At 41.7% G+C, this 18,239-nt stretch overlaps 1 protein-coding gene across 1 annotated transcript in view; it reads left to right on the top strand.

Moving 5' to 3' along the window:
* Positions 1–549: 549 nt before the first annotated feature.
* Positions 550–18,239, top strand: part of pdgfrb (platelet-derived growth factor receptor, beta polypeptide) — a 29,668-nt gene continuing 11,978 nt past the window's right edge. The window contains exons 1-12 of the mRNA XM_044363319.1: positions 550–981; positions 11,340–11,409; positions 11,897–12,205; positions 12,363–12,620; positions 13,303–13,433; positions 13,925–14,090; positions 14,918–15,098; positions 15,706–15,821; positions 15,993–16,116; positions 16,277–16,488; positions 16,930–17,024; positions 17,164–17,296. Coding sequence (XP_044219254.1) covers positions 11,361–11,409; positions 11,897–12,205; positions 12,363–12,620; positions 13,303–13,433; positions 13,925–14,090; positions 14,918–15,098; positions 15,706–15,821; positions 15,993–16,116; positions 16,277–16,488; positions 16,930–17,024; positions 17,164–17,296 — 1,774 coding nt within the window. The 5' untranslated portion in view covers positions 550–981; positions 11,340–11,360. The remainder of the gene's footprint in view (positions 982–11,339; positions 11,410–11,896; positions 12,206–12,362; positions 12,621–13,302; positions 13,434–13,924; positions 14,091–14,917; positions 15,099–15,705; positions 15,822–15,992; positions 16,117–16,276; positions 16,489–16,929; positions 17,025–17,163; positions 17,297–18,239) is intronic.

Genomic DNA, 18,239 nt, shown 5'->3' with positions numbered 1-18,239 from the left:
ACAGGGAGGGAGGGGAGACTTATTTTATTTGGGCTGAAAAGGAAAAGAGAAGACTGAAAAGGAGATGAAACATGTGAGAAAAACAGGTTCACTCAACCTTTAAATTCTTTTACACCTGATTCTAGAAATGAGATTATGTGAGTGAAGTTATTTTCCTGAGAAACTGAGACTTCCATGTTTGTTTCCAAAGCAGGGCACTGTGAGCTCCTGCCAAAACCTTTTCTCTCTCCCCTGGACCTCTCTCTCTCTCACTCTTTCTCTTCCTTTTTATTGTGTTTGTTGTTTTATGGAGGGTTAGATGCGGTCCAGATTTCTGTTGCCAATAGAGACTGTCTCAGTTCACCTCCAGTTGCTTGCCACTCCATTCATAAACAAATCACTCCAGCTCGGGACCTCTGAGCTGCTACTTAACAACAACAAGCAGAACTCGATCTGTATTTTGAAGTTTTCTCCCTCTGCTTTTCCCTCACTTCACTCCTTTTTTTTTGAAACTTCCCTCTCTTGCTTTTTGCTCAACTCCCCCTTCATAGTTCCCTCCCTCCTCTCCCTCCCCACTCACTCTTACTCCAGCTTCATCAGGGCCGGACCACTGACAGTCTCCTCTGTGTGAGTCTGTCAGGGAAGGAGTGTGTATGTCTCTCCATTGAGAACACTTTAAAAAAAAAAAAAAAAAAACAGCACTCTTTGGGAGCTTTTTCAGAGTGTGAGAGAGGAGAGGAGACCCCTATGGTGCTGTGATTTGACTAAACAAACAGCCGTGCTCTGAGCGGTACCTCCTCCAGCGGACTCCCGGGACAGCAGAGATTAACCTCGCAGCCCTCTGACTCTGAACATCTGAGACATCTGTACATCTGAGGCAGCGGCCCCTGTAGAGAGAAGCGGCTGGAAATCTCTCCTTTGATTTCAGAAGGAGGAGACCAACCGCTGGACAGAGAGGAAGCAGAGTGAAGACCTGTATGAGCTTCTACGATCACTCTTAAGGTAAGAGGTCTTACTTCTCCCTCACTGTCAAGGATATTACTTTTAGTCACGGCTGCTTGGCAGCTGTTGGCAGGAGTCAAGATGTACTGTACAAAGCGGTGAAAATTCACTTAGCCTGCATGGGAAGCCCACTGTGACTGATTAAATTTCATAGCTGTCTGTCACAGAGTGGATGCACCTCATCCTTACAACACTAGACTCCTGGTTCCTGAAGTGTTAAGATGAGCAAATTTAAATAGCTGTCAAATAAATGTCTGGTTTGAACACTTCAGCTGGAACTTTTGTTGTGTGATGCTGTTGCTAGTGCGCCAGTGTTGAGGCGGTAATGTGTCTGTGTTGGTGGTATTTGCTACCCACATGAATGTGTACACACCAGGGATTACAATGTGAAAGAGTGTGAGCAACCTGTTCAAACATCAACATGGTGATGATTTGCTTGTCTGTACATAGACACCTTTTCACTCTTTACATGGTGAAACTTTAACAGTGTTTATCTTCTGACTAAGAGAATACGTTTGACAAGGTATCCTGGGGTGTCCGATGCATACACACACACACACACATTGGGCTTTATAGCACTAGCTGTTTGTATGCTCTCCACTTTGTGCTTCACTGCTAAAGGGCTTGTTTGTACAGCCCTCCTCAGTCACCCTGAGTGAACTGGCAGTCCTCACCGCTACACCATCAGTCTCTTTCCTCCCCTGTGAATGGCCCTAACAGAATCAATCTTCTCTGCATATCTCAACCCACTGAAAAGCCATGGCTGTGCAGTGATATCAGACCTGGCATCAGTCACTGTCACCAGCATCCTCTTTAACTGTGGATGGATCCAGTTAACGGTAACACATACAAGCTCATGTAACAGAGGTTTATGGCTTTTTATGCCATGTTCACCCTTTTTAAATGTAAATCTCTCAGCAACTCGGTCTTGTCTGAGGAACGTAGACATGAACAGTCGGTTGAATCATCTCTTTGCATTTATCACAGGAGAAGGTTTTAGTACCTGGAATGAGTTACATTACAGCTATGTGAGCCATTTCATGGCTGAGGCAAATGTGGCATGCATGTCTTTTCACTCTAATCCGCCATATGTTGTGCACCTGAAAGCGCTCCCACTTCCCTGCCATGCATGACTGCTGTGGTGTTTAGCTGTTGGGTTGGTTAACTGCACGTCCATCTTCCGTATCCTGATGACCTTTTTGATATGAGAGCATCTAAATTAGCATCAGTTGTAATCTAAACCATGTCGGCATGTGTTTTGTGTCTGCTGCTCTCCTCCTCTACAATTAGGAGTTGCCTTTTGAAGTTTTTGATCTCCTCTTTCCCTCTTGTTTGGAGATGGCTTTGCGGATATTTTGGTCCAGGCATTATCTTGTACTGTTGTTGCAGATGATCTGTTGGAAAATTGCATGTATGTCATACTTTTACCATCAATGGTACTGCATTCATTTCATAGTTTTACCATCAGTAGGATGTCTTTTGCAGAACATTTCACAGCACCTTAAAAAACGCAACCTGACGATCTTTACAGAAGGATTTGTAAAACAAAGTGAAACTTCATTTGTCTCCCGAACGGTGGGGATTTTTCTCCCTGTGCGTCAGGCTGCTGGTATGTGCTGCAGCAGAGCTCTTCTCCCTCTGACCCTGATGCAGCACGGCCCAGTCGGCTCCATTCCCCTGGCCCAGACCTAATCCTTCGTCATCAGCTGTTTCCTGGCTCTCCGGCCTCACTGCATGCCAGCCGAGAAAATGTGCTTCACATTATGACCATGCAGAAAACATGCCAGGAGTCTGATTCAGCTCACATGTGCTTTAGAACAGTGATATGTAAGAGTTTGAGCTCAGCAGCAACTTTTGAAACACACTGATCCCATTCTGTCCTCTTGTGATTTATCCTCTACTGGCTCAACACACAGCTGTTCAACGACCACGCTCTGAGAACTAGTGTGACATTGTTTACATCTGGACAAAGTTTAAAAACGAGACAACTCATCACATGATAACACTTATTAATGAGTATCTTGTTTTTGATATTTGAATATAGCAGTCTCTGATTCATTCTCTGGTGATCACTCTGAATGTGGCTGATTCATAATTCATCACTCATACTTTTGGACTGAGCTGTTCTGTTGTGCAACTATCGGTCTCACGTTCCTCTATAGGTCACTACTTCTTTAATGCTGTACTCAGACTTTTATTTGAGAGGTATAGCTTCAATGAAGAGCACTAAGTGGTGCAGCAAGACAGCATCCTGTATGGCTCAACGTCAATCCCCCCCCCACCCCCCCCCCCCACCCCCCGCACGCGGGCTGTTTCCACCTTCTTTCCCTCCCACCCACTCACACAGAGCTGACAGGCAGCTGCATCTCATCTTCAGTCAGAGAGCACAGCCACTCCTACAGGACGACTAGTGGAGGAAATGTTTTGTTTATGAGTTATAATACTGGACTTTTAGGAGGAATTCAGCCTTAAAATGCAAAGAAAGGTGTCATTTTCACACATGTGATACAGAAAAATTGTCAGTACAGGCAAAAAGTGGTGGAGAATAACAAATTCACACACACAGTTTACTCAAGTATTGGGCTTAAGTAGGCTATTTAGAAACTTGTACTTTGAGTATTTCCATTTTATGCTACTTTCACTCCACAACATTTATTTGATGACTTACTAGTTATTTCCAAGATTAAGATTTTACATACAGAAAATATGATCAAAAAATATGATGTACTGTTAAAGAGTTATCTCCCCAGCAGTATCAAAGTTAGTATAAATATAATTTCAAATAAGCATGTTCAACCAGTTACGACATTAAAAAGACGGTTTCATGTTAACGCCTCAATAATAATGATCAAATGCTGCATATTACTCCTGTACTTTAAATAACCACACATTTTCTACCAAAGTTTAGGTCGTCACATGTCAGATTTCTGTATTTGTTTTTGTTTTGTTTTTTTACCTGCTCTTCTTCTTGGTTTGAAGAGGGCAGTGCTCCATTGGAAAAACGTGATGTCATGTCTGTCAGTGCACCAATCAGAGTTGAAACATTTTAATCTAAATGCGATCAGAATTTGTGCTTATGTTGCCGCACGAAGCGGATTACCTGTGTTTTTTTTAGTGTTAAACTCTTAATAAATATAACCCAAGAACCACTGTTTGAGTAGATATCAGAAAGGCATTATAATTTCATCTTTGAGTTCACTGCATAAGGAAAAATACAGATTTTCAGCAGGAAGTGTTGGCCTCCATCACGTTCTTTCAAGGCACCACTATTTTTCTCTGGAGTTTGTGCTGTCCTCACTCCAACAAAAACATACTGGAATTGGTGATACAGTGCAGTGAGACAGGAGGACAAAGAAAAACGGCCTTTTGCTTTTACAAGATAAGAATATTCCACACAATGGAAAACTGAAACTAATTCAGATTTCTTCACTTTGTCTATTTGCTTCAGCTGCCTTTGGAGTTAACATCTACAAGTTAGGTACATTTATGTATCTCAAACTTGTCAACACCATTTCCTCTGATGTGTTATCACCCATGGATGGGAAATAATACCTAGAATATTAAGAGCTATTTTACAACTTTTTTGAATCCCCTCTGTAAATGTCAAAGTTAACCAGTAAAGGTGATAAAACTTTTGACAGAACTGCACAAACAGCAGAAATTATCACCCAGATTCTCTGTCGCTGTTATCCCTCCTTTCCCCTTCCCTCCAACTTTATCGCGTTTAGGGAAATGAGCGGAATTTAAAGCCAGTCGGCCTTAATTGTGTTCAGCTGTTTCTGTTTCTGTCTTTTTGGGGGGTGTGGGTGTGTAAGAGTCAAGGGACTGGAAGTGTGTGTAGGCGTCCTCCATTTCTCACGAGGCAGGTTTAGGGGCTCATACCCTCCAGTGTTCGTGGGACGGCCGGTGTGCAGAAAGAAGGAGGGGAGGTGTTGCACTGTGCAGATGGATGGGGAGGTCTAAGAGGAAAAAAAAACATAGAAGGATGTGGTGCTGCTTACACTAGCAACTATATCTGATATTCTTTTATTCCCTATGAGCACAAACAGTTTGCATTGGCTGGTTGTTTTTTTTTAAGGTATCAGGTATCATTACACGCATACATGTACTACACAACTACTGGTGAAGGCTTTTGGAGAAGTACAAAGCTCATAAAAATGGATAGCCGAACTGCTGAAAACCTTTAAGATTTATTGCTCCAGGAAAAGGGGAAAATTGACATGACTTCAATGACTAGAGCTGCTTTAGTTTTCCTTTTTTTTCTTCATTTTAGGTTCCCAAATGAGTAGAAAATTAGATCATTAAACCAGTATCAAACACCGGCCACATCTAAGGCTGTCATTCTTCAACTGTCAGTTTTACCCAGAAGCTCTTTAGATCCCTGCCACCGCCACTACAAACAGCATTTACAACTCAGTTTGAAAGGGAGCAAACCATAATCCACAGTTTCCCAAACATGTGTTGCCTCAGCATGAGTACAGAGTCACTTTGGTCACTGAGGCAAGACCACTCACAGTCACTATATCCTGAAGATGAACTGAGTAAAACCAGAGGGAGGTTTATGAGTAGGAATATTGGTAAGGGTTTGTTTTTTATTGCATGAGAATCTGATAATACTAACTTGAGATGGCTTCAGTGCAGCTTTTAGCTCTCAAGTTACAACATAGAAGCTGCTTTCTGCTGATACAGTTTTCAATGTCCTGTATCCAGCTGTGTAACTGCAGCTTCTTGTTGAGGGTCAGCATAAGTGAGCCAAAAACCTTGACAAACTGTTTCTGTCAGATTTTGTAATAACAAATGATTAAAACCTCTTTCCTGCCCCAGTCTGTCCAGAAAATATCATGACACAAGAGTTTTTGGGTTATTTCTGTGATGGTCATATATTTAGATTTTTTTTTCCGACTATTTAGTGAGTTAGAGCAGCAGAGGTCGAATTTGGAGCAAATCACTATGTGTAATATGAAAGGGGTCACTCATAATGATGAACCCACAGTGAATTATCACCTGACCCTGCTGTTCCCCTCAACTCTACTGAGCATTTTAGTGCCTTTTAGCATGTTGTTTTGGTTTTACATACCACAACTTTACTGTTTGGACTCAGTCACTTTTTTCAGTGACAGCAGGCAGCTCTTTTCAGAAAAAAAAGCTCTGATAAATCCACTGCACACTACCTGCCTAGCACCAGATGACAGACAACAAAGTTAGCAACTAGCTAATGAGCATACATGAGCATTTAGCATCTAATGAGACCAAAACATAACAGTTTAATAAGACGATTCTATGTCAGTGTTGTGTTTACAACTTGTTCTGCTGCCCCCAAGTGGCAAAAAAATAAATAAAATCGAAGTGTCATGTTACATATGCCACCAAGAGTGGTTCAACAAAACAAATAGCAAACTGTGTTGCAGTGATATTTTAACACAAATGAAGACGTGTGAAGGTTAACAAACTAGAGGTCTAACTGTCTTTCTGCCTTTTACAGTCTGAAAGATGGATTATTACATCATTATTATTATTATACAGGCTCCATAAACAGACAGTACACTTAAGCATTTCCTGCTTACAGTAACTCACATATTCTGACAGCATGTTGGTGACATGTCTGCTATCCCAGCCGAGATTGCTTTCCACTCAAGAGCCTTCAGTTCATCCATCATTGTTACAATTCTGGTAATGTACAGTATGCATATTAGTCATGTTGGAGTTGCGGGAGGGTGTGGGGTTGAGGCCTCCTGGGGTGGGAGCAGTGCATCATGGGTCTGCTGCCGAGGGACCAGAAGGTTTCCCTCAGGGGGGTTCGTCTGTCCAAGAGGGGTGATAAAAATGGAGGTTTGTTTTAACAAAGACACAGTGGGTCATTTTTTCCCACAGTACTCGCCAAAGTCATGCTGTTCAAAAATACGTCACGAAACCTTGATCCTTCTAAAAACAGATAATAAACTTGGATGACGAATATGGCATGGACATTTATTCTGCCCTGTAGCTATTCCAGTGACATGATTTAGTACATGTCCTAATAGAATTGGTGTTTAGTCAGTGATAGCTCATGTTTTGCTTATCTGAGCTATAATTGTTTGCTTTGGAAAGAAGGGACCACTAAATTGGAATTGTTTGTTTTGTAGATCACAGCTTCCTGTACACTTCAGCAGAGTAAACATCACTGTCTGTGATGTAAGACTGTGCGTGCACTCCTTATGCTGCCCCATTCTGTATACTTTGATGTGGTGTTTCCCATAAGTTGTGTCCCGTATGTCTGCAATCTTCCCTTGCTGTTTTTTTTCCACTGTCTGGTGCTGTGTGCAGTATTCTTGTGGTGTGCCGATGGTTTGTCATGCTTTGTCATTGTCATTTTGCATGTTGACTGTTTTTTTCTGTTTGTTTTTGCTCTTCATTGTCAGTTTTTCTCCTTTCTGGTTGGGAGTTTACATCTTTTCTGTGCAGCTAGTTATTTAAAGCAGTTTTCCTCTTTCTAGAAGTTTCATTATGTGCAGTCGGTCGTCCACTCATTGTGGCATCTGTTGTTGTCTCCATGAGTTCTGGTTAGTGGTCGAGGTGGTCTGCTGTGTCACTGATGCATCACTTTTTTACACCCACACAAGGCCAGAAATTTTCCCCATACAGGAAGTCAGAGCTCTCCAGCTGCACTTCAGGAGGCTTTTTGGACATCTTTCTTTTGTTATAAACTGCACTTTTTCCTTCTTGTTCCAAGTGCAATCTTTCCCCTCCCTTGGGACATACTGAAGCAAACAGTCAGCTGAAAATGTGATGTGATGTGAAAAAGCCGTTCCCACCTCAACACGGACTGCTTCATCATTGCCAGATGTTTGAATCAAACATGCAGCTACAGTATATATATAGATAATCCCAGAAGTGGGATTAAAGGCTGCTGAGGGACTTGAGTTTACACACTTGAGCCGTATCCTGAAGCTGTGCGTGGGCCACTTGCGTCCCGCTGAGGTCAATTTTAGCATTCTTCCTCATTAACTGGTGACACTTTGAGTGCAGCGGGGTTGTTTATGAAAATCAGGAAGGGTCAATCAGCCACCAAATTCCCAGCATCACTGAGAAAACCATGGGATCACAGTTTATCCATCACGGTGATTACTGTGCCATCACTTACATAAACACTGGTTCTCTTTCAGACCTCCATGATCATTGCAAGGATGGAGTATCCCATTTCAAAGATTGAAAACACAACAATAAACATCTGTGTTAGAATAATGTTTTTCAGACCCCTCAAATCATCCTGAAGACCCTCTACAAGATCTTGTAGAGGGTCCTCTAACCATGCTCAGATCAAGAATAATTTGACTTGATTTGTGGATATTGCTAATGTTTCTTACCGTAAACTGTCTCAAACATCATTTTATTGTCTTTCACAAATCAGATTTGTGTTTAAGGGGTCAAGCTACTACCAAGTGTTTTAAATAAATGGGAAAGAAAGTTGTTGTAATGCTGCCAAACCTTCTTGACAGATTGTGTCCTTACCCTTTTAATGCCTCATAACATGCTCTGTTCCCTTCATGCACAAAGATCCAACCAGGACACAAGAACAGCTTTGTTTAGAACTACAAAACATTGTCTCTTTACTTAAGTGGAGACACTTAAAACTTGGATGAATCTCCTGCAGTAGCGTCCACTCTCCAAACTCTTTTTGAAGCAGTCTAAAGGCTCCTTTGGCCCTCTGATCTTAGTCAGCACATCCCATTTTGAAGGTCAGATTCCTTCTCAAGTCCCCCACTGCCAATCCGTCAACATTAAATCTCATCGTGTTACAAAAGCCAAACATTATTTTTCCGCCCCTTTCAAAGACCCAAAATAAGACTTGAATGCACCTATATTCTTGTTCAACAAGGGAGGTTTTATGCTGTTTGATCTCAGATGTATATTAATATCCTGCTGTAGCCCTAACGTAGCTGTTGTTTTTAGCAAGAATAGCATCAGCAGCCAGTCACAATAAGATGTTTTATACATACATACTGCCAAGTGACACATGCCTTTGGCGTCAATGCCTTTGTCTGTTGTCACTCAAAGCCATCATCAGTGACTCTGAGGTTATTGGTACTCCTAAGCGCCAAAGTATGGCTCCTCAGAGGATGGTCGCTCGTTGCTGGGGGCCCTCGGGGATGAGTGCGACCCCTCTGCTCTTGCCGTCATCACCAGCAGGGTCCCAAGTGTATCAGCGGTCCTGGGAAAGTTCCAGAGAAATACTGTGGGAACGTGAACTGTACACAGACACCAGCGACAAAAAGACCAAGAGGGGGAGAGGTTTGTTTGTGTGTGTGTGTGTGTGTGTGTGTGTGTGTGTGTGTGGAGGTAGTGGGTGAGGGAAGGGGAGTTGGGGTTTAATACAGCATGTGCCTGTGTGTACAGTATGTGTGCTTTAGCGTATGCTGGCAGGCACTGTGTGCCAGTAAGGATGTGTATGAACTTCGACACAAAGAAAAAAAGTCTCTCTCTCTCTCTTGCTCTCTGTCTGTCTCTCTTTCACCCCCTTTTTATTAGAACCAGGAGGCGGGGGAGGAAATGGACGAGTCATGTTTTTGGAGCAACTCAAGAGCTTTTCGTTTTGGGAGCGGAAGTGCCACAGGCAGTTAATTTAGAGAGACAACGTGAATCTGGTTTGAGTAACTGGCTTTGGGTTAGTCATGGAACATCTTGAACTTCACCACCACTACTAAACTGACCAGATCATAAATCTCTTTAATGCCTGGAAATTATCTATTAAACAAATGACTTCAATACAGTTTATTCTGTAGGTTTTAATCTTAAAGGTGGTGCTGGCAAAAATGTTCCACTAACAACTTAAACTAAAAGAAAACTGTGTAATTTCAGATAACATGAAGAAATGTAATCTAAAAAACATATCTCCAATTACATAATGCATTAACATAGTCCAAGTTCTTAAAATAGAGATTGTAAAATTGGCTTGCATTATCGCGTTAAAAATGCTAAATGGGGCAAGATTTCTCAACATACATTTCACAATTTTTCCACTGGCTCTCCTCCTTCACTTCCTCCTCCACCCTCGCTCTTCCCAAGGCGCGCTCTTCCGCCCTCTCCCTCTTTCCCACCCTCTTGCGTACAGGCCTGTGATCCATCCTTAACTGTTTCCAGACGTCTGTGTGCTGCAGGCCTTAACCCCCATCCCAAACATAACAACAAACCACCCCTCCCCTCCTCAATCTTTTCCTCTGGCTCCTGACTTTGCAGCAAAATTCAAACATTTGAAAATCTTAGCAAACAGTGCTTAATGTTGGGGATGGGCTGATGCTAAGCATTAGTCACCTTTGACCTCAATAACTATTGAATAAATTCTGAGATGTTGATATCAGGTTAGAGTACAACTTGATATCCCATTACCATTACAAAAACCATTGCAAACTTTCAAAACTCTAAGTACGTTCCTGTGTCAGTGGCTTATGTGAATGCCCTCATTTTCACTTTTGTTTACACCAGAACCAATTAATGGCTCAGCACGGCGCTAGAATAGCTCGGACGCAGCATTGTTGCCAGTGAGCGTGTTAGAAAGCTGCACACAGTGACCCGTTTGTTAGTGGGCAGAATGCTGGTGAACCAGGAACAAAAAGAGCCAGACATTGTCGCTCTGTCCTGGTGCAGCGATGCATCAAATACCTCCAGAAACGAGCTGCTTCTGCACCTTAGATTCTGTGTGCTGGCAAGAGACCGTTAAAAAAAGCAGCTTGACAACAAACTCAATACTTTGTCTTGTTTCCATTTGTATAAGCAGAGCATAGTTTAAAGCCATTTTCTGTGATTAGAAGCAGATTGCTCTGACATGCAACTCTCCCTTAACCTTGCCCTCATGGGTCTCATGAGGGCAGGGATCCTTCCATCATGATATAAAGCCCACTCACTTGGAGAGATGTGGCAGGGTTTTGTGGTAATTGGGGCCAACATAAACTAGATTTTCCGGTTGTTTTGTTCCTTTTCACTGAATTTTATTAAACATTTTGTGGACCAAATGATTTGTTGTTTTTTTTTTAAATTAATCGAGACAATGTGTGAGGCAAAATATCTCCAAAAATGCCCACTCAAAAATGTTTTCTGCTTATTGTTGCTTCACTTGGATGTTTGAGCTTCACTGAGTAAAATGATGTATGTGCAGAGTTTGACACTAGAAGGCTGTTTTCAATCATCTGCTGAGGAGGGAAGTTTCTCTGTGCTCACCTCAAATCTGAGTTTGAGATAAAGATGATTTGTGACAACACAACTAGTTTGGAAGCCAATCATGTATGCATTTTCATTTAAAAAACATATCAGACACACATTATTACTCAAAGCAGAATATTCTTATACGTCTTATAACATGTGTTATCTCATCTGTTTGTGTGCAGAATTGTTTGAAGGCTTCCACCATGAGAAGTGTGACCATCTGCACGCTCCATCTGGCCGTCACAGTTACAGGTGAGAAACCAGTTTCAATAAATAAACAACAGAATGAAAATCTGTAACAGGACCACAGGTGGTTTTGCAGGGAAACCTGGAGTGTGATGCCAAACCTAGACAGGGTATTTCACACTGAAAGAAAAGTAATATTGGCAAACAAGATTTTTTTTTTTCTTTTTATAACATGTCAAAATGACTTTTTTTATGATTGAAAATAGAAATAGCTCAGTTAGGGGACAAATTATTTCAATTATTCCATCTGGCCTGTAAGATAACACAAGACCTTGATGTAAAGGACAACTGCTGCATCCAAACTGTCATTTTAAATACATCTGTCACTGACAAGGCGTCATTATGCTCCGACTTACCCGCTCCAGGCAACTCATATCCTTCATCATTTAAAGAAAGAACAGGATCTGGCTTGTATTGTCGATTTAACCTCTGACCTCATGCTGCTGTCTTTTTGACCTCCAACCTGACCTCTTTCTTGTTGTGTCAACTGCAGCTCTTCTGTATCTCTGCACTGAGTCATGTTGCCTGGAGATCTCACCTGGCGACAGAGAGCTCGTCCTGGCTGAGGGCTCCCATCTCACTCTTTTCTGCTCCGGCTCAGAAAAGGCAACCTGGGTATTTAAGAGGAACGACGTGACAACTTATTTTGTGAAACCAGGTGACAGCAGCTACGAAATCAAGAAAATCAACACCACGTCTAGCGTTTTGAACGTGTGGAACTTGAGCTGGAAGAACACAGGGGTGTATCAGTGCAGTGATGAACACACTGGAGAAACAAAGGAGGTGGCTGTTTTTGTCCCAGGTAAGACCAGGTTTACCCTTGATTCAGCATCAATGACACATTTCAAAGACTCAGTGTGTTTTGTCAGGTGGAAACATTAAAGTTGCTTATTCACAAAACAGACAAAATTACTTAATCAAATCCAAAATGTAAAACAAAGTCATGTCTCTGTCTGCAGACCGTGATGTGTGGTTCATTGAAAACTCTCATGGCATGGTAACAAAGACCAGTGAGGAAAGCACCATCCCCTGTGTGGTCACCAACCCAAACATCAGTGTCACCCTGTATGACAGGGACACCGATGTCCCCGTCAAGGGTGTGTATGTTCCTACTGAGGGGTACAAAGCACGGCTGGAGGACAGGACCTACATTTGTCGTGGAGAGCTGAACGGTGAAATTAGAGAGTCTCAGGCCTTCTACGTCTTCAGTGTTGTTGGTAAGTGTTCGATTAGAGAAAACAGCTCACCCCCATGTGTGCTGAAACTCCACTTAAATTCGCAGAACCCACAAACACACACACACACACATACACACACACAAAGATTTGGCCCCTTTAATTCAGTCTCTGCCCACACCCAAACTATTAAAGTTAATATCCTAATTAAAGCACCATAAAAATACCCATAAAAGGTCCATCATATTTGTCCTAACAGCTTATGCAGTATAACGTTCAGATTTACTCGCCAAAGCTTTGCACTATGAGTGCTTTGTATAATATATTCACATTTGATCAAATATGCTTTGGTCTACCTACAACTCTCTGGTGGAAGAGTTGCTACTGGAGGGTGTGCAGACAGCCAGAGCTCTTTTAGTGACGTGATAAAGAGGTAAATAATAGACTTTGTGTCCCAAAGTTTGGCCAGACAACACATTGAACAGTGCACAAGAATAAATTTGAGGAACATTTTGTACTTTTGTGGAGCTGTAAAGTTTTTGTTTACATGAGCCAGCTACCGAGTTCAGTGTTGACTTACATTGGGGTGATTAGATAGACATATTAATATTAGGGTTTATTTTTGAACAATTTAATGATTGATTAGTAGTTTGGATGATTGGTCTACATACTGTTTTGTACTACCTCTCTCTCGTCAACCCCACACTCTCTCTTCCCTTACCAGTCCCAGAGACCATTGACGCCTACGTTAACGCATCAAAGACCGTCCTGAAGAAGGGAGAACCGCTGACAGTAAACTGCACAGTGCATGGAGTGGAGCTGGTGTTTTTCTCCTGGGATTACCCCAACAAAGAGGTGAGTAGGAGTGGAGCAGAACAAGCGCTTTTGTTCAGCTTTCCCTTCGCGATCGTTCTCCGGCCTCATGACCGAGCCCAAATTGCATCAAGATGTAGAGACACACCTCAATTTTTAATCCCCTTGTGAAATTCTACTCATGACATATGGGGTTGGTATTGTCATAACTGGTTCTTAAATGTAGAAAATAAAATGTGGGTTTATTTTTGGATCAATATGAAGATTCTTTCTGCAGATAAACTTACACCATGGAGAAAGATTTCAGCAAACTGTTGGCAAACTTTCTGACATATTTACTTAAAATAATGTTACTTAAGGTGGTAGCTTTAACACGTTTCATTGATAAAATGAAACACGATGAAGACGCCTGCTTAGCAGCTGCGTGGTGGTATCTAGAGGAATATAAAGCCTCACTGTGCAGATGTTTGATCACTTGTACTTTATTCATATTTAGTGTGATAATAAAATTGTTGTTTTCCTCTGTCTTCAAGGTTGTTGAAGTTGAGCCGCTGACAGATGTCCTGACCGCCACTATCATGCGCTCTTGCCTGATATTCCCTCAAGCTCAAATGGTCAACAGCGGAATCTACGCCTGCCATGTCCAAGAGGGTGTCCTAGACCAGACTGCCTCTGCCAGCATCAACATCACTGTGCTCGGTAAGACACACACACACACACACACACACACACACATTCACACACGAACTAAAACAAACTGGAGACGGGAGATTATTATTGTAGTTTGCTGACAGAGAGAAGAGTGCTTATTATATAAACCTTTGAAGGTGAAAGAGGCGCATCTTTTGAAGGAAATGAAGATCAGTTTTATTTATTTCTGTTCAAAGTGTAAAATAAATCTTTGACACTATTTATGCCCTGAGTGATAACTTGAATAACAGAGTGTCAAACTAGGGGGCTCAGTACTCTATTTTTAGACATTTGGGAACTCACTCCAGGTAAACAAGTAGCATTTGTGTACATTTTGACTTCAATCATTCACATATAAAATAACAATTTAATACAGTTCAGTAACATGCAGTAAGTCCAGCATCTAAACAACTAAGTCCTCTTACAAACAGCAACTGGAGAGTCATTAAAAGCAGGATTCATCATAGAGAGCTTTCCCTCCTTGTTCAGTCTCCTGACAGCCACTGAATGTGTTTGGGACTGTGAATGCTTATTCTATCTGCAGCGAGGTGTGTTATGTTTATGAAATCCTTGAATAGCTTGAACCGCCATGCTCCATGGAGACAGACGAGGACAGTTTAGAAGAGCCTTTTGGACGTCTCAGTGGAAAAGACACACATCGTCTGGGCACGGAAGTTCAGCAGAGAACACTAGCACAGTCTCTAGTTTGGTGTATTGCTGTGTGAATAATTTGTTTATTTAAGTTGTTGAGCCAAAATAAATAAGACACAGTGCAGAAGATCAAGTGTATGATACGTACAGTATGTGGCTGACAATATCAACATTTTCCCCTTCAGAGCGAGGTTTTGTGGATATGAGGCCTGCTCAGCGACAAAACATTACAGCCAAGTTGCAAGAGAACGTGGAGCTGAGAGTGGAGATTGAGGCCTACCCTCCCCCTCAGGTTAGCTGGAGCAAAGACGGCACCACCATCAAGGGAGACAAAACCATCACAACCAGACAAGAGCAAGAGATTAGGTGAGACTCTTCAGCTGTACCCTAACCTTAAAAATACCCTACATACCATAAAGAAACTGAAGACCACATACACCTTGATACATTTAAACAACTAGCACTGGACTTCTGTTAGGGTGACAGCCTCTGGAGGCGTCTAGCTCTTGTCAGTCATCACCAGATAAGGCCTTTGCAGAAAGAAACACAATACTCTCCAGAGGACTGCATCATTCATCACATAGCAACCATAAACACAAGATGCCTTTCAGAAGTCACAAACATTTCTCAGAAAAAAAGCCAAATCATGTTTTAGTTGCAGGACTGGTCACATATTTTTCCCAACACTTAAAATGTCCAAAAGACAAAATTTTATCATGAATGACAAAAATTTTATTGTCCACAAGTCACATAGAGTAAAAACATACATGTTGCAAAAACATATACATAGCATTAAAAATACATACATATACACAAAGACTTTATAGAAAATCTGTAATTCTTTACTACACATGTGATACTTTTGCACATTACCAATGATGCTGATTCACAGATAGAGAAACGAGCCTTCTCTTCACAAACACCAGATGCTACTATCTGTTTCTTGAATTCCTCACTATTTCTTCCCCCTCAGGTATGTCAGTATTCTCACTTTGGTGAGAGTGAGGACGGAGCAGAAAGGCCTCTACACCGTCCTTGTCACCAATGGAGATGACACAAAGGAAGTGACCTTTGACCTGGAGGTCCAAGGTTAGGGGCTCTTCAAAGAAATAAAATTATCACAGTGTAGAGGGAGTTTCTGTTGAGTTCTTTTGGCCCACAGGCCTCATTACTGGTCTTGAAACACAGACAAATATAGCACAGACTTTGTTTTTATCCACGTCAGCAATGATTAATGACCGCTGCACCTCCTGTGTGTAGTTCCCTCTCAGATTAAAGACCTGACTGACCACCACCTCCCTGGGAAGAGACACTTGGTGACCTGCCTAGCTGAGGGGGTCCCAACCCCGACCATACAGTGGTACAGCTGTGACAGCATGCTCAAGTAAGTCACACCACCGCCCCTTCGTCACTGCTGCTGAACTGCCACACAGTGAACACTAGGGGGCTGACCATACACAGAAATTTATTTTACTTTCAAATTCTGTGCATCTGCTTTGACTTTGGACTCTTCAACATTGATCCCACCCACTGATCTGTTGCAGGTGTAGCAACCAGACAGCGATATGGCACCCCTTGATACCAGAGCCAGAGGTGCTGAGCATCCAGACAAACGTCAGCCACAGCGAGACTCGTAAAATCAGCCAGGTGCGGAGCCGCTTGACCTTCCACAAGCCCCAGCAGGTCACAGTTCGCTGTGAAACCAGCAACCAGGCAGGGCTCGTCGACAGGAGAGACGTCAAACTGGTGTCCAGCAGTAGGTGTCCTGTGAAGAATGTCACATTTTAGTGTACCACCCTAGGGTTAAATAATGAAATCATGATAAAAATAAATGAAAAAATTAAATAACACAGCTTGACAAATGCTTGGTGGTCAAGCTTAAGGCTAAAGTTGAAAAGATTCAGTTCTGAAAAGTTTATATTTTAGAGACTCACAATGTAGTTTCCACCAAACAGTAAGACGTTGTGTGTTGTACTTGAGCCATAAATATCAGTCTTTACTCCTCTGTTGAACATATTTTTTTTCTAACTATAACTTTCTTTAGTAAAGCATTGCCATCATGTTTATAAAGTGCAGTTTTATGCCCGGTCAGAATTTGAGTTGACTTGGTTAAATGTGGAGAAATATGCAGCCTGTATATGTTAAATGGAAAGGGGCATATCCAGGGTAATGTTCTGTGTCCTTCTGCCTGTTGCAGCTCTGTTCTCCCAGGTGGCAGTATTGGCTGCAGTTCTAGCCTTAGTGGTCATCGTCATCATGTCTATCATCATCCTCATCGCTGTGTGGAGAAAGGTAAGACAAGCAGACTCACATGTTTGCCTGTTTTCGAGTTTCTTCTTTTCACAAGTCATATACAAAGTATAGTGAATGAAAATGTTGAAAACAACCCTATGTTTTGCTCTCATTTGTGTTTTTTTGCCTGTGTTATCAGAAACCTCGGTATGAGATCAGATGGAAGGTGATAGAGTCTGTGAGCCAGGACGGTCATGAGTACATCTATGTGGACCCTATCCACCTGCCCTATGACCTGGCCTGGGAAATGCCCCGAGACAACCTGGTGCTAGGTGAGTCCTCGGGCAAACGGGACAGATTAGAGTGTGGAGAGTTGGGGTTGGTCACAAACTGATGATAACAAGGGCCAGTAAAGCCCATTGAGACACTGTATGTGATATTGGGTTCTACAAATGAGCTTGACCTGACTTGGATGTAATATGCAATTAACAGACAGTGCAGTCATTTGTAAATTAAGTCACAGTCCTGCATTAGTAAAGTCAAAAGTAATGTACACAGCACATGAAAATAAGAAAGTACAGAAAGCCTTGGATATTCTTCAGAAAAATTATTATTTGATGCAGAATTTCTACGATAAATAGATTTTACAAATATCAGGTGATCGGTTATCACTAATCAGGTCAATAAAAAATGTATCAAATTAAAAAGGTATTTATATAAAACTAAATGACACAACTGATAAATACCTGAACTAACATAGATTATGTAACATCCAAATAAATAGAGTATTTTGGGGGGGAATTTGAAAGTACAGGTTTTTGAAAGGAACACATCATAGTTTTGGTTAGTTTGTGATTTGTTTGGTTAAATCTAACTTTCTTAACCTTCTTTTAATGGTCTAAGTAAATATCAATATAGCTTTTTTTCTTTGCTTTTTGCAACCTAGACAGATTTTTGATTAATACGAGAGCAAACTAGACTGCAGCCATGACCAGGTGACTTTAGTGCTGTGGGTGGTTTAGGTCGTCTGGGCGTAGTTGAGGCTGGAATACTAAATGAGGTTTGTTAAACCGTCTTCTTGGCTGTATTCCCATCTCGTTTTCAAAGCTCTTTTTAAGCTTTTGTCTCTGATGACATGTTGTTGGTAGTCAGCTGCTCTCTACAAACAGGAAGCTTCCCAAACTCACTCAGGACTACCATATGAAGACATGTTAAGACTGTCATAACCTGCTCCAAACCGGTTTATAATCTCACTTTTCATGAGAAAGCAATAAT

This window comes from Thunnus albacares, chromosome 10, assembly GCF_914725855.1.
Source record: "Thunnus albacares chromosome 10, fThuAlb1.1, whole genome shotgun sequence".
Classification (NCBI taxonomy): domain Eukaryota; kingdom Metazoa; phylum Chordata; class Actinopteri; order Scombriformes; family Scombridae; genus Thunnus; species Thunnus albacares.
The sequence above is the reverse complement of the archived record's forward strand: the minus strand, read 5'-3'. Positions and strand labels throughout refer to the sequence as shown.